This window comes from Daldinia caldariorum (assembly GCF_022478825.1).
Source record: "Daldinia caldariorum strain CBS 122874 unplaced genomic scaffold F4812scaffold_3, whole genome shotgun sequence".
NCBI classification, from domain to species: domain Eukaryota; kingdom Fungi; phylum Ascomycota; class Sordariomycetes; order Xylariales; family Hypoxylaceae; genus Daldinia; species Daldinia caldariorum.
This window is the reverse complement of record NW_025953039.1, coordinates 2,602,646-2,615,848: the sequence shown is the minus strand read 5'-3', so window position 1 is coordinate 2,615,848 and position 13,203 is coordinate 2,602,646. Positions and strand designations below refer to the sequence as shown.

General features: G+C 49.7%; 4 protein-coding genes across 4 annotated transcripts; 2 read left to right on the top strand and 2 right to left on the bottom strand.

The window, feature by feature from the left end:
- Positions 1 to 61: 61 nt before the first annotated feature.
- On the bottom strand, positions 62 to 3,931 carry F4812DRAFT_284494 (uncharacterized protein). The gene is made up of 2 exons (XM_047931066.1): position 3,931; positions 62 to 3,822 (listed from the first exon to the last, which is right to left on the bottom strand). The coding sequence occupies exon 2, from the start codon at positions 3,701 to 3,703 to the stop codon at positions 122 to 124; it is 3,582 nt and encodes a 1,193-aa protein (XP_047793288.1). The 5' UTR covers positions 3,704 to 3,822; position 3,931; the 3' UTR covers positions 62 to 121.
- Positions 3,932 to 4,423: 492 nt separating this feature from the next.
- F4812DRAFT_284396 (uncharacterized protein) lies at positions 4,424 to 6,681 on the top strand. The gene is made up of 3 exons (XM_047931065.1): positions 4,424 to 4,750; positions 4,801 to 5,940; positions 6,023 to 6,681. The coding sequence occupies exons 1-3, from the start codon at positions 4,560 to 4,562 to the stop codon at positions 6,534 to 6,536; spliced, it is 1,845 nt and encodes a 614-aa protein (XP_047793287.1). The 5' UTR covers positions 4,424 to 4,559; the 3' UTR covers positions 6,537 to 6,681.
- Positions 6,682 to 6,826: 145 nt separating this feature from the next.
- Positions 6,827 to 9,608, top strand: F4812DRAFT_450125 (putative multicopper oxidase; the record flags this gene model as incomplete). Its single annotated transcript, XM_047936055.1, has 8 exons — positions 6,827 to 7,013; positions 7,208 to 7,596; positions 7,647 to 7,736; positions 7,826 to 8,599; positions 8,716 to 8,912; positions 9,019 to 9,020; positions 9,178 to 9,372; positions 9,493 to 9,608. 8 exons carry the CDS (start codon positions 6,827 to 6,829, stop codon positions 9,606 to 9,608), a joined length of 1,950 nt encoding a protein of 649 aa, XP_047793286.1.
- Positions 9,609 to 10,265: 657 nt separating this feature from the next.
- On the bottom strand, positions 10,266 to 12,851 carry F4812DRAFT_284387 (hsp70-like protein). Its single transcript, XM_047931064.1, has 4 exons — positions 12,665 to 12,851; positions 12,438 to 12,564; positions 12,308 to 12,373; positions 10,266 to 12,238 (listed from the first exon to the last, which is right to left on the bottom strand). Exons 1-4 carry the CDS (start codon positions 12,692 to 12,694, stop codon positions 10,434 to 10,436), a joined length of 2,028 nt encoding a protein of 675 aa, XP_047793285.1. The 5' UTR covers positions 12,695 to 12,851; the 3' UTR covers positions 10,266 to 10,433.
- Between the last annotated feature and the right edge of the window lie 352 nt (positions 12,852 to 13,203).

Here is a 13,203-nt window from a genome sequence, read left to right as displayed (position 1 = left end):
AGTATAATATGTCCAATCAATATACAGATTCAAGAGTTACATATACACGGCTTGATATACATCTTTATATGTGTAGGTACCTAAGGTACCTAACCTAACATTCTAGGCTAGGTTAGGTAGGTTAGGGAGTTCGTAACTCGTCGCCTTCATCCCCATCATCATCCTCGTCCTCCTTCCCCATTTCTATCTTCGGAGGGGCAAATCCGTCGTCCCTCGGGTTGATGGAATCGAGGTCGGCGTAGTCCTCTTCGCCTATGATCTCTATCTCGTGGCGCGAACGTAACCGAATCATCGACTTGATAGCTCGAACCACTTGTACGCACTCCTGCTCTATCCCCCGGAGTGCTGCAGCATAGTCGCTAGACCAGACGCTGAGCCTGTCTAATTCCATATAGCCTCGTGTAAGGTGATACAACGTTGTAGCCGTAGGTCGGAGATGCCGCGGGCTCGTGCCTTTTCGTCGAAGGTCCAGAGGCAGCTTGTTCTTCACACTCTCTCTAGTACGTACCACAAACCATCCGGTCCAGTTTGGCATCAGCATCTCTTCGCAGGTCGCAAATGCTTTTTTGTACTCTTTCAACTGAACGAGTGCTTGTATGTTAAAATTCCAGTTTTTACTGTCTAGCTCGAACCCTGCCTCGCGAACCTCCCGGACTAGCTTTTGGATGCTGGCTGCATCTCCCCTGTCGAGGTATAGCTTTTGCATGATCACGAGACCAGTCGATAGCACATATTGATATTTGGCCGATACTTTGGGCGTGTGAGGTAGCTCTTCGACGTAATCGGCCGACCGTGCTTCCTTCTTTGCGGTTTCGAAGAATAGCTCCCACGTATTTATAACACTACCGAGTTTCCCTTCCCGAAAGTTCGCTTGCATGAGAGAATTGAGCATTGCCACGGGTAAAATTCCGTCCGGGTCTTCCTCGCCTTTGAAAATGTAACGGTAGAGGTCGACAATCTCCCGAGCCCCAGCGTAGTCTTTGAGCTCCGTTAGCATGGAGACCATAGTACTAAAGTGAGACTTCTCGGTATTTTCCTGCAGCAGCTCGCCCGCCTGGCTGTGCCGACGTCCAGGTTGCATCAAGTATAATCTCTTTCGCCTCAGGCCGTATATGCTGTAAAAGGAACGGAATGCTTCGCCAAGCCACTCCGTCGGGGTTAAACGTGCTCGTTGAAAAGGTGGTAGACTTCGAAACTGCCCAAGCGTTTGTGTTAACAGGAACAGACTCTGGGCTGAACTGGGAAACCCATAGTCTTGCATCATCTTGTCGAGTCGCAAGACGGCACCGGGCTCTCCTGTGACAAGCAAGGAGCTCATAACAATATGGAAGTGTTCCGCTGTAACCGGGAAAATATTATCCCTTAAGGCCGTTGTCAGGACGTTCAAAGCATTGACGGATTGTCGGCATATGGAGAGACCTATTAGCAGCTGCCGGTAAGTATACTGGTTGTAAGTGATGTTCTTGTCGGCCATAAGAGCTAGAACTTTGTTGATATTGGCAAGATCTCGCCGAACCGCGTAGTAGTAAAGGAGCTTATTCCACATCTGGGCGTCAACAATTCCCTTGCTGGCGGCGCGAATACAGACGTCTTCAGCAGACTGCATATGGTCATTCCGGCAGTACGCGTCGACGATAGCACCAAGAATGGCCGCGTCCGCTTGCCCACCAGCAGCCAATAATTGACGATATAGATCGATTGTAAACCCTAAATCGCCTCTTGCGCCCGACATTTGCATCATCGTCCCGTAGCTATAACGGTCCCATTTGTTCTCTCTAACTAGACTTTCAAAGACAGATATCGCTCCGTCATAGTCACCTGCCTTGACATAAGCTTTAAGAAGGATGTTCCAATGGTGCGCATCATGCTCTAGGTGGAATTGGCTCGAAATCTGGTCGAAGATGCGCTGTGTTTCCTCGACTTCCCCTCGGACGGCATGTGCCTGCATAAGATGTGAAAAGATGTCGTTGGCTGAAAGGACAGGACGTTTAGGGTCGCCTCGGTACGATTTAATAAACTTACGCCAGTACCCGTAGACATATTCTGTATCTCCTCGAGACGCATAGAAAGTCAAGTACCTCTGGAATGCCCTAAATGAAGGAAGGGTGTGAAATTTATGCCAATCATCCCATAGCATTTCTACTCCAGCATACACTACCGACGCTGGCACAATTAGGTTATTATAGGCTTTGAAAATTTCGTGGAGGACGGGGTGGCTTGGTACGCTCCCATGTAAATCACGATAGATACGATATACCTCAATGCCTAGTTGGTCTTTACCCCTGGAGGTAGCTGTACGTAAGAACTCTTCGAAAGCTAGAGGGTCTTTAGTTAGGTTAAGCAGAGGGATGACTTGATCGTCAGTACATGACAAAAGAGCCCTGCGGACCAGAATCCTCTGGAGAGAGTCAAATGCATCCTGACTGATCTCGGCACCGTCGTCTTCTTGGAGCAGTTGCGGACCATGAGTCGCAAATTCGATGACTTTTTCGGTAAGCCCGGGTACAAGCGCCACATGTTTGAGTTGCGAAGTTATGCCTTCGAAATTCCATCTCTCTACCATGTCGGGGTAATACTTCTTCACATCCGTTAACACCGCGAGATTAGAAGAAGGAGCTGCAGATCTTAAGTATGACGAAATGTCTTCAAAATCCCACCGTGTGGCCATTTTGGGGTACAGTTGCCATAAGTCTCTCAATAGCTCTAGCGTCGTAGACCGTAACGCGGTAGCAAGGAGTAAATCAATGGCACCAATTAGGGGAGGAAGTCCGATGGCTTGATGCTCCAGTCCTTTGGTGAATATTTCAAGCGCTCGATACGCGTTCTGCAAGTTAATCTCAGCTGTGACACCCGCGAGGAAGACCTCATTGGTCCATTGGGATAAAGGTATCTGGCTAAATAACTCTGAAACCCTCCACCGGGCGGATAGTCGATCACTTTTCGAGAGAAAGAGCAGCACCTGTCGTATATAGGTGGATTGCGAAGGCTCATCCAAGGACTTGTAATGATACCAAGCACGCTCTGCATCTTCAAAGTTCCTCTTCTTCAGCAAGTCCTCGAGGATCGTGATATGATCACCATCTATATCGAACTGCTCAAGTTTTTCTGCATCTACGCCAGAGAGTGCTTGTTCCTTATCGACTAGAACATCGCCCTCTTCGTCCGCTTCCTGGATAGCTTTACTCTGAATCCTCTCCGAATCCACCTCCTGGCTGTCTTCTTCGTGAGTGACGTCATCTCGAATAGCCGATACGTCGCTATCAGGTTCGTTTACTTTCGGGTCAGCAGCACCTTCGGATCCGGGACGGTGAATTTGGCGCTTAGGAAGCGAGGACGTATAAAGACGAGGCATGATCTTTCTGAAACGCTGTCTATAACGGAAGCCACCGGGACGACCAGAGACGGGCGCGGCAGGGGTAAGGCGGCGCATCAGGTTCATGGCGCCGCTTGGATATAGAAAATCGAGAAGAAAGGCGGAAGCGCTCAGGACGGAGCCATTACCCTCTTCGGGTGCGGAACCCAGGTTGAGATCCAAAGTACCATGCATCAAAGCTTGCCAGGTGGCAGAAAGCTCGATGTCAGCAGCTCCATGCTGCCAAAAAGCGTTCTGAAGCTGTCTCGTAGTCCGAAAGGACTGGGTGGCACCGGGAATTACTCGATGGAGACCGCATGGTTCCAAACTGGCGGCCGCCTTCTCCAGCATCGGGAGAGGTATGATTCAAATAGCCGCCGCCTAACACAACAGCGCACCAGCACAGTAGTCGGCAAGTCGAAAAGATCGAATGTGGTACCCGGTTATAATACTTTAAGGCATTATTGAGACTGTAATTTCTATGAGCGTGAGTAAAGTCGACGGGGGTAGAGTTGAATGTTATATGAACTTTTAAGATATGAAGTCGAAGAAATCGAAGAAATCAATAAATCACTTACAACGCAGCATCTCATACTAAAGTCCAATTTAACCAGACGCATATAGACTCTATCTATCCCCAGCTCGCGGATATAAAGCGTCAGATATTAAGCATTATACCTGGGTTTTGAGTATTACTCGGTTAGATATCATAACATATAAAAGATATTGTAAGGTTAAGTAGGTTAGCTCGAAAAAGGTGAACTATTGCATCTTTTTCTTTTCTTATTTTTTTTTCAAGGTTTATCGCTAATCTGCTCCCCCCCACTTGAGCCACAAGCATCGGGTCATTCCTTATTACACCAAAGTACCGAAGTATCTGCACGGATAGCTAGGCTACATGTACCTAAGGTACCATATCTTAGATAGGTAGGCACCTATGTATACTCTGGATACTTCCTACCTAGGTACCTATGGAGTATCTAAGTTTATGTAAGCCTGAGGTAAAAACGATCCGACCCCACGTCAACCCGAATTTTTGAAGTCGTTGGAGAATTGAAAGCTGGCCCAGTCCAAAAAACCCCACCATATTTCAATCAATCCACCAAAGACGTTATTAATACATTTGATTTTCAGCCCTCAACATCGCATCATATACTGTATCAACAACATCATCTGACCGTAGTCGCTTCAACGTTCCTACCTGGCTATGGATATCACAAATTTTGTGGTTTCGGCCAGAAACCAGGCGCTACTATATGGCGATTACACCACTTACCACAAGCAGTTGGCTAAGAAGCTGCATAAATGTCGAAAAAGGTTGAATATTGCTACTAAGAACCGTGGCAAGTTCACCAATAAAGGCCCCATCACGGCCGAGAACCTGTCCGAGAACCGAGAGTATGCGCAGCCTGACCTATTAGATCTTACACATCGCTGACCGTAACGAGGTTTCTTTACTTACAATTATTGACGGCCGAGCGTGCTTGGGCACATGCCATGAGGTTCAAGGCAGTCCACTCCACCGACTCCAAGGGCATTACAGGAAGAACTCGTTCCCATATTATATCGAGACTTGCTAAAGGCGCCCGCGCCGCCGAACATCTCGTCCAAATATTATCCGACACCTCTACGACTGGCGCTACCGACACCGACATTCTCGAAGCACGCGCGTATGCTTCTATAATACGAGGTGCCGCTCAGTTCGAAAACCAGAATTGGGAGCCATGCCTGCGGAGCTATGCCACCGCACGTATCATATATACGGCGCTCTCTACATCGATGAAAGTGGATACTTTTAAGGACTTGTTGTCCGACACCATCGACCCTTCTATTCGATATGCGGCCTATCAGACCAAAATTCCAAGGACCCTGGCGATACCCACCATCGCTAGAAAGGCCTTCCCTTCTTCTGACTCTGCTCTAGTCGAACAAATAGGCAAACTAGCTCCAGATTTGTTGAAGGAGAGCGATTCCGATGCTCAAAAGGGCCAAGTTGGTGCCCCGAGCGCGCCCCAGACTATCACGTGGAGGTCCCGAGAAGTCAAGATAGAGGATGCAGCTATTGCTCTCGCGCTCGCTTCGATAGATGCAGCAACCGCGCAACTAACGGAGAAATTAGCATCTTCTGACGTTATATTGCCGAAAGAGATGGCGGCCGCATACGATGAAGTGCTTATAGCTAGTCAGGATGCAGTGGATGCCACCAAACACGCTATCGACGAACTCAAGGAGGAGGGCGTATCTCAGGACGACGCTCGAATACAAAGCCTACAGATAACTCGCACTGCGGTCAATTACCAGGTTATCAGCTGGAGAATCGGTCGCAACCGGGTTTTGAGCGGCGAACACGACGGTGCTTTGTTAGACTCAGCGCCTACAACTACTCGGAAATCCAAGAAAGACGCCAGCTCTCGAAAGCCTAAGATAGAGCCACCTAGTAGGAAGATATCTCGGCTCAAAGACAAAGTTGTGCTTTATGATTCCACACTTCAGAGCATTGAATCGATTAAAGAGCTACCTGGTGTTGCGGCCGACAGAGATCTGTTAGAGCAATTAGATGCAACTGCTAAATATTTCCATGCTCTCAAGTCAGTAACTACAAGTCCCGCATTCTCATATTCTCATATTCCCATAGGCACGTATTTGCGCGAATACTTATATAGATAACAGGTCTCTCTCCATTGCGCGGTCGCACTCCCTGACCAACCAATCACATAATGCTCTCGTTCTCACCAAACACGCATTTGACGAGTGCGAGCAAGCTGCTGCTTTTTTCTCTAAACGGGAGACCTCTTCCCCAGAGTCCTCACCCCGTAACATAGAGATCCGATCAACTGATACCCAATTCCTTCATAACCTCTTAAAAGGTGAGCTACAGAGATGCCGGGCGATTGTCGAAATAGATAATCAACGGCAAAAGACAACGAATGCGACCCCACCAAGCGCAAGGGCTCCTCTCGTGCAACGCTTGTTCGAGTACCCGTCAGACGGTGTTGACTTGGAATACCTGGTCGAGTTCCCACCTAAGGTCAATCCTATCCCGGTCAAGCCTTTGTTCTTTGATGTTGCTTGGAATTACATAGATTACCCTGGGAAAGCTCTAGCTACGGCCCCCGAACCGGAGCAAAAGGCGACCGAGCCGGCACAACCGCAGAAGAGGGGATGGTTCGGGTTTGGAAGATAGTTAAGGCCAGCCTGTTATCCCCCTATGCCTACATGAAGTAGGCCATAAGTCAGCAATTCACATTCTTAAGACATTGGATTAATCGCATATACCCTTGCTACATGTTGGTTCCAGTGACTGTGTCCTCAGGGGTTAACAAAGGGGTAGCATGGTATCTTATTAAAGGGCGGTTTGCAACAGCACATATCTAGTTTCCCAATTCCCGCATCCCTTGGCGCCACCGTAGCCCCTAGATTACATAGATAATTCCTAGAATCCCCCGAGCTCAACCTCGTCTTTATAAATCCGCCATGGCCCAATATGTTAGACAACGGCTTTTAAGCAATGCCAATGGTAGAATGACGTCCGACTACGAAAGCAGCCCGAAGTTGGGTTTTCCCCCACGGCCGTGGAAGACGTGGGCAACCACGAGCGAACTGCCCGTTTTCATTACCGAGACCAGTCGCGGCGTACGGTATCTTTACGTCTCTTCATCTGGTCCCTCGTTTGCTTCACCGCTGTCGCGCTAGCACTAGGCCTAGGCCTCGGACTCGGATGTGCGCAATATAGGGCCCTCCACGCTCCACCATCACCACTACCAGCTGCTAACTATAGTATTCGCTATGGCATCCCTGAACACCTTGACTTTGTCCCGACAGACCGGCTCATCAACAGGCGGGAACTCGAGCTAGATACGCACTTCGTCGCGTCGACGAAACCCCGCGTTCGCGAGTTCGAGTTCAACGTATCGGTGGCGCTGGCCGCGCCGGACGGGTTCCGCAAGCCGATGGTGCTGGTTAACGGGCAGTCCCCGGGCCCGCTGATCGAGACGAATGTGGGGGATACGATAAGGGTGCGGGTTAACAACCTCATGCCGAATAGCAGCAGCACGTCGATACACTGGCACGGCATCAACCAGATCGACACACCGTGGATGGATGGCGTGGCGGGCGTGTCGCAATGCGGGATTCCGGCCGGTCGGGGGTTTACGTACGAGTTCCAGGTGACCGACCAGAGAGGAACGTTCTGGTGGCATGCGCATTCTTCGATACAGTATAGCGACGGAGCTTATGGAGCTATTGTTAGGGATATGAATTCTTTTTGATTGTCTCTTGTCTAACTGAGATACAGATTATACGCGATCCAGGGGAGTTGGTGCCGAAGACGGATGACGAGAAGCTCTTATTCGTGTCGGATGTGTACCATACTTACGGATCTGTTGTAAGAATGTTTTCGTTATTACCATCCCCCATCTCACGCACAAGGGCGTTTAATAACTGCAAGACTCGCTTTTCTCTAATGCGATACAGATATTAACAAGCTATTTGAACTCTACGTCGAAATGGGTAGACTGGGAATCCGGAGTCGAGCCGCTCGCAGACAACGTCCTCTTAAACGGGCAAAACACCTACAACTGCTCCATCGCCTCAACCACATACGCACCCTCCGCCGACCAACCCTTTGAGAACAACTGCACGGGCAGACAACTCTACACGACCAAAGTGCGGCGCGGGCGTACCGTGCGCCTACGGCTGATCAACGCGTCTTCGTTCCTATCGTACTGGTTCAGCGTCGACAACCACACGATATCGATCGTCGAGCTAGACGGCGTAGAGATCGAGCCTATCTCCGCTCGCGGCGTGTACCTGAACCTCGGGCAGCGGGCGTCCGTGATCCTGACGGCGGACCAGCAGCCCGGGAGCTACTATGTCCGAGCCTCGCTGCCGAAGACGTGTTTCCTGCCGTACGCGCCGTATAACAGTTCCGGGCTGGAAGCGGCGGGGTATGGCGTCAAGGGGGTAATATCGTATGTCGATGACGACGGGCGGGAGGCACAAGACGACGATGGTGGTGTAAGTGCGGTGTCGGAGCCTATTGGGGTCGCGGGGAATATAACGAACCCGTACGGTGTCGAGAATAACGGGCTCAGGGGGGACGTGTGGGAGGGATGCGATGATATGCCGTTTGATATGCCCAAGCCTATGCGTAGACAACCCGCTGTCAACGTGAGCGAGGCGAATACACATTATCTCGAGTATGCGTTCCGCCAGGCGCAGGAGGTCAACCGAATTTTCGTCAACAAGGTGAGTTCATTACCACCCAATCTCTCCCTTTCCCCTTTCCCCCTTCTCTTACAAAGACTTCCAAGGGTGTAATTAACGAATATCTAACTCTGAACTAACCGACTTATAATACGTAGACATCTTACTTACCCCTACCCGATAACGCCACAATATGGAGAGCTTTGGATCAACAGTTCACCTCGGACAAGTCGAATTCATATAACAGCTGGGACTTCGGACTAAACCAGCAAGTTCTCCTCGTCCCAGACGCGAACCAGGGTGCGCAAATCGTCATCAACTCACTCGACGCGATGGAGCACCCATGGCACATGCAGTACGTCCCTTCCCCCCCCCTTTTTTTTCCCCTTTATCATAAACCCATCTCGGTCTGAGATATAAATACCTACCTAATCTAAGCTAAACTAACTTTTCATGAACAGCGGTACGTAATACATATATATTCCTTGCACCAAAGGACAGCGCCCCCTTTCCCCTCCCCCTTCCTCGCAGAATAAGCAAAGAAGAAGAAGAAGAAGAAGAAGAAGAATAAGGGGTATAAACGTAGACGTATGTAGTCATCTCTTCTCACACACCAACAGGACACACCTTCCAAGTCGTCGGCTGGGGCAAAGGCCTCTTCGGCACCGACGCCAGCGCCACGACGTGGAACCTCGCGAACCCGATGCGCCGGGACACCGTCACCGTGCCGCCCTTCAACCACCTCGTCCTGCGCTTCGCCGCCGACAACCCGGGGCTCTGGGCGCTGCACTGCCACGTAGCGTGGCACGTCGAGGGTGAGTTTTCCCCTTTCCCACATCCCGACCTTAACCTACCCCCTTATTCTTCTCGTCAACATCTCTCCGTCGAAATCAACTATCCCTCTCTAACCTTGACGTAAATCTATCCGATACTAGGCGGCATGTTCCTCACGCTAGCCGAGCGGCCGTCCGATCTCGTCGCGCTAGTAGATCGGATGGATCCCGAGACGAGACGCCAGAGCCAGAGCTTCTGCGGCGCGTCAGCTACATAGATACGTAGCAAACAAAGCTTCTGACTGCCCTAAAATCAAGTACGCCGATGGATGGTACCAACGTGAACGACTGCAAAACCCAGAAAAAATAAATAAATAAACGCTACTAATGACCACCTCCTATACATCTATCTACCTACCTCCGATCGAACAGTCTTGTGTTAATTACGCTTTACCCATCGCGAATATACCCACGGAACTAGCACTGGATATTTCAGCAGCATGATATTTCAATTGTATATAACACGACATATGTATATAACCTAATATTTAATCCAATACACTTCAAAGCATACAAAAACACATCGTAATCTTGAGAGGGGATGTTATTTTATTATTTTGTCCTTAAAAGTCGTGTCGTTAAAAAAGAAAACGTCCTATATACAGTAGCTCCCAGCCGGGAAGCCCGCCTGCCTGCCCATTGAATAATGCCATTCATTTTTCTTCTTCCTTTTTTTTTACCGGGAAGACCCGACGTGAAAAAATACATCTTTCATCGTCTAGGTAAAAAAAAGGTCAACTAATGCGTTTAAACAAAGATGATGATAACTTTCCCCAGATCTCAGAACGCCGCTCCCCGCCCGCAAATTCATGGAGACACCGCCGAGGAGTAAATGTAGGTAAGGTAGTAGTGGTGGTGGTAATGGTAGGTAGGTAGGTGGGGGAATCATGGGTGGGCGGAACTATCTTTTTTCAGAAAAGGGGGCGGTAAATATGAGTACAGGTTAATGTACAGTGATGGAGCGCTAAAAGCTCTTACAATTCCCGCCTCGAGGGTAATTAGTATAAATCGAGATTGTTTCGTGTACAAAAGGAGGGGGGTATTTAAGGCTTCTTCTCATCCTCAGGCTTGGCTTCCGAAGAGCCAGCCTCGGAGCTGCCGGCCTCACCCGACTCGGCGCGGGCCTTGTGCATCTTGTCGAAGAGGTTCAAGCTAGCCATCTGCAGCTCGTCGGTCTTCTCCTTGATCTCGGCAGCGGTAGCAGTACCCTCGCCAGACTGGCTCTTGCTCACGAATTCCCGTAGAGAAGCAATCTTCTCCCGGATTCCATCAGCCTCGGTCTTGTCGAGCTTGTCGGCATATTCGTTAAGAGCCTTCTCAGTGTCGTTGAGAACGCTGTCAGCGCGGTTGGCAGCCTCGATAGCGGCCTTGCGCTCCTTGTCTTGCTCAGCGAACCTCTCAGAGTCCTGAACCATCTGTTCGATCTCAGACTCGGACAGACCAGAACCGGAGGCAATGGTGATAGACTGGTCCTTGTTGGTGCTCTTGTCCTTGGCGTGCACGTGGACGATAGAGTCGGCATCAATGTCGAAAGTAACCTCGATTTGAGGAACACCACGGTGCGCCGGGGGAATGCCAACCAGCTGGAAGTTACCAAGAAGCTTGTTGTCCTTAACCAATTCACGTTCACCTTGGAAGACCTTGATCTCGACAGCAGTCTGGAAGTCGGCGGCGGTAGAGAAGACCTGGGACTTCTTGGTGGGGATAGTGGTGTTTCGGTTGATCAAGCGGGTGAACACACCACCGAGGGTCTCAATACCGAGAGAAAGAGGAGTGACATCAAGAAGGAGGAGATCCTTGACCTCGCCGGAAAGGACGGCACCCTGGATAGCAGCACCAATGGCGACAGCCTCGTCAGGGTTGACAGACTTGGCAGGGTCACGGCCGAAGAGATTCTTGACCGACTCGGTAACCTTGGGCATACGGGTCATACCACCGACGAGGATAACCTCCTGGATATCCTTGGCCTGTAGGTTGGCATCCTTGAGAGCCTTACGCACGGGTTCGATAGTTCTGTTGATCAAGGGTTCCATCATGCTCTCAAGCTGAGCACGAGTCATCTTAGTGTTGATGTGCTTAGGACCGGAAGCATCAGCAGTGATGAAAGGCAGGCTGATATCGGTCTGGAGAGAAGAAGACAACTCAATCTTGGCCTTCTCAGCAGCTTCTCGGATTCGCTGAATAGCCATGCGGTCGTTAGATAGGTCAATGCCGGTGTCGTTCTTGAATTGTTGGACAATGTGGCGGACTAGGCGGATATCAAAGTCCTCACCACCCAAGTGGGTGTCACCGTTTGTAGACTTAACCTCAAAGACGCCGTTCTGGATCTCCAAGACGGAAATATCGAAAGTACCACCACCAAGATCGTAGACGGCAACAACTCGGTCAGCCTCCTTCTCAAGACCATAAGCCAGAGCGGCAGCAGTAGGTTCGTTGACGACACGGAGAACGTTAAGACCAGCAATCTGACCAGCGTCCTTGGTAGCTTGACGCTGGGAGTCGTTGAAGTAGGCAGGGACAGTAACGACGGCGTTCTTGACGGGCTTGCTCAGGTAGGACTCAGCAGTTTCCTTCATCTTTTGAAGGATGAAACCACCGATTTGCGACGGAGAGTACTTTTGTCCTCGAGCCTCCACCCAAGCATCGCCGTTGGTGTGCGGGACAATCTTGTAAGGGACCTCCTTGATATCTCTTTGAACCTCAGGATCATTGAACTTTCGTCCGATTAATCGCTTAGTGGCAAAAAGAGTGTTCTCGGGGTTGACGACGGCCTGTCGCTTAGCAGCAACGCCAACTAATCGTTCCCCATCTTCTGTGAAAGCAACGACAGAGGGGGTTGTTCGGGCACCTTAGCTAGAGTTAGTTTTTTTCTTCTTTTTTGTGGTCGCAAACATATGCGCCGGAGAGGATATCTTACCTTCAGAATTCTCAATGATTCTGGGCACCTTGCCCTCCATAATAGCAACGGCCGAGTTGGTGGTACCTTGGGGAATATTAGTAAAAAAAAAATCTTCATATGCTATGGTGGGGTTTGCATGCAAACTTACCAAGATCGATACCGACGACGGCACCTTGAACCTTTCCTTCCGTCGACTCATATCGAGCGAAGCTGGATCCTAAAGGCTTTCGTAGAGGCGCAGCCCATCGCGCAGCTATGGGAGTTGCTCGGGGAAGCTATTGAATCGAATCGCAGTTAGTCACGCATGTCTTTCTCTAATTGTTGGAAATGTGTGCAAAGATTTCGGAAATTGTGGGGTTATCAAAGTTGACTTACAGCTCTGGAGAATCTTGAGGCCAACATCATGATGGCTAGAGGGGGAGGGGGTGGAAAACGACGGGACTAGAGGAATTGAGAAGAATTATCGCAATGAAAAAGAAGAGAAAGGTGAGATAAGTGTACAGGTTGGTTCGTCGACGTATTTATTATTTACCTAGGTATGTATGAGGGATAGAAAGATGGCAAATCGATCAAACTTGGTGGGGACGATTGCTATAAAATTTGTTCGGCGACTTTGGGAAGTAGAATGAGAGAATCTTTCTGAGAGCTTCCTCGCGGGCGGTGTGCCTCGGCAATAACGTCTTTATCCAATCATAATTTGATGAAATTTTTGAGAGGAATTAAGAGAAGGTGACGTGAGCCAATAACCGATGTGTACCGATGATGTACCTCATACCGTACCTACCCGTACTGGCCGTATCTCCCGCACCGGCGGCGAAATCTGCAAAATCTAGTGGGTTTTACCTCCAGTGGGTTCTAACTAGTAAATTTAGAGCCGCGCTTAGGTAATACAGACCTAGGTACTTACCTTAGGT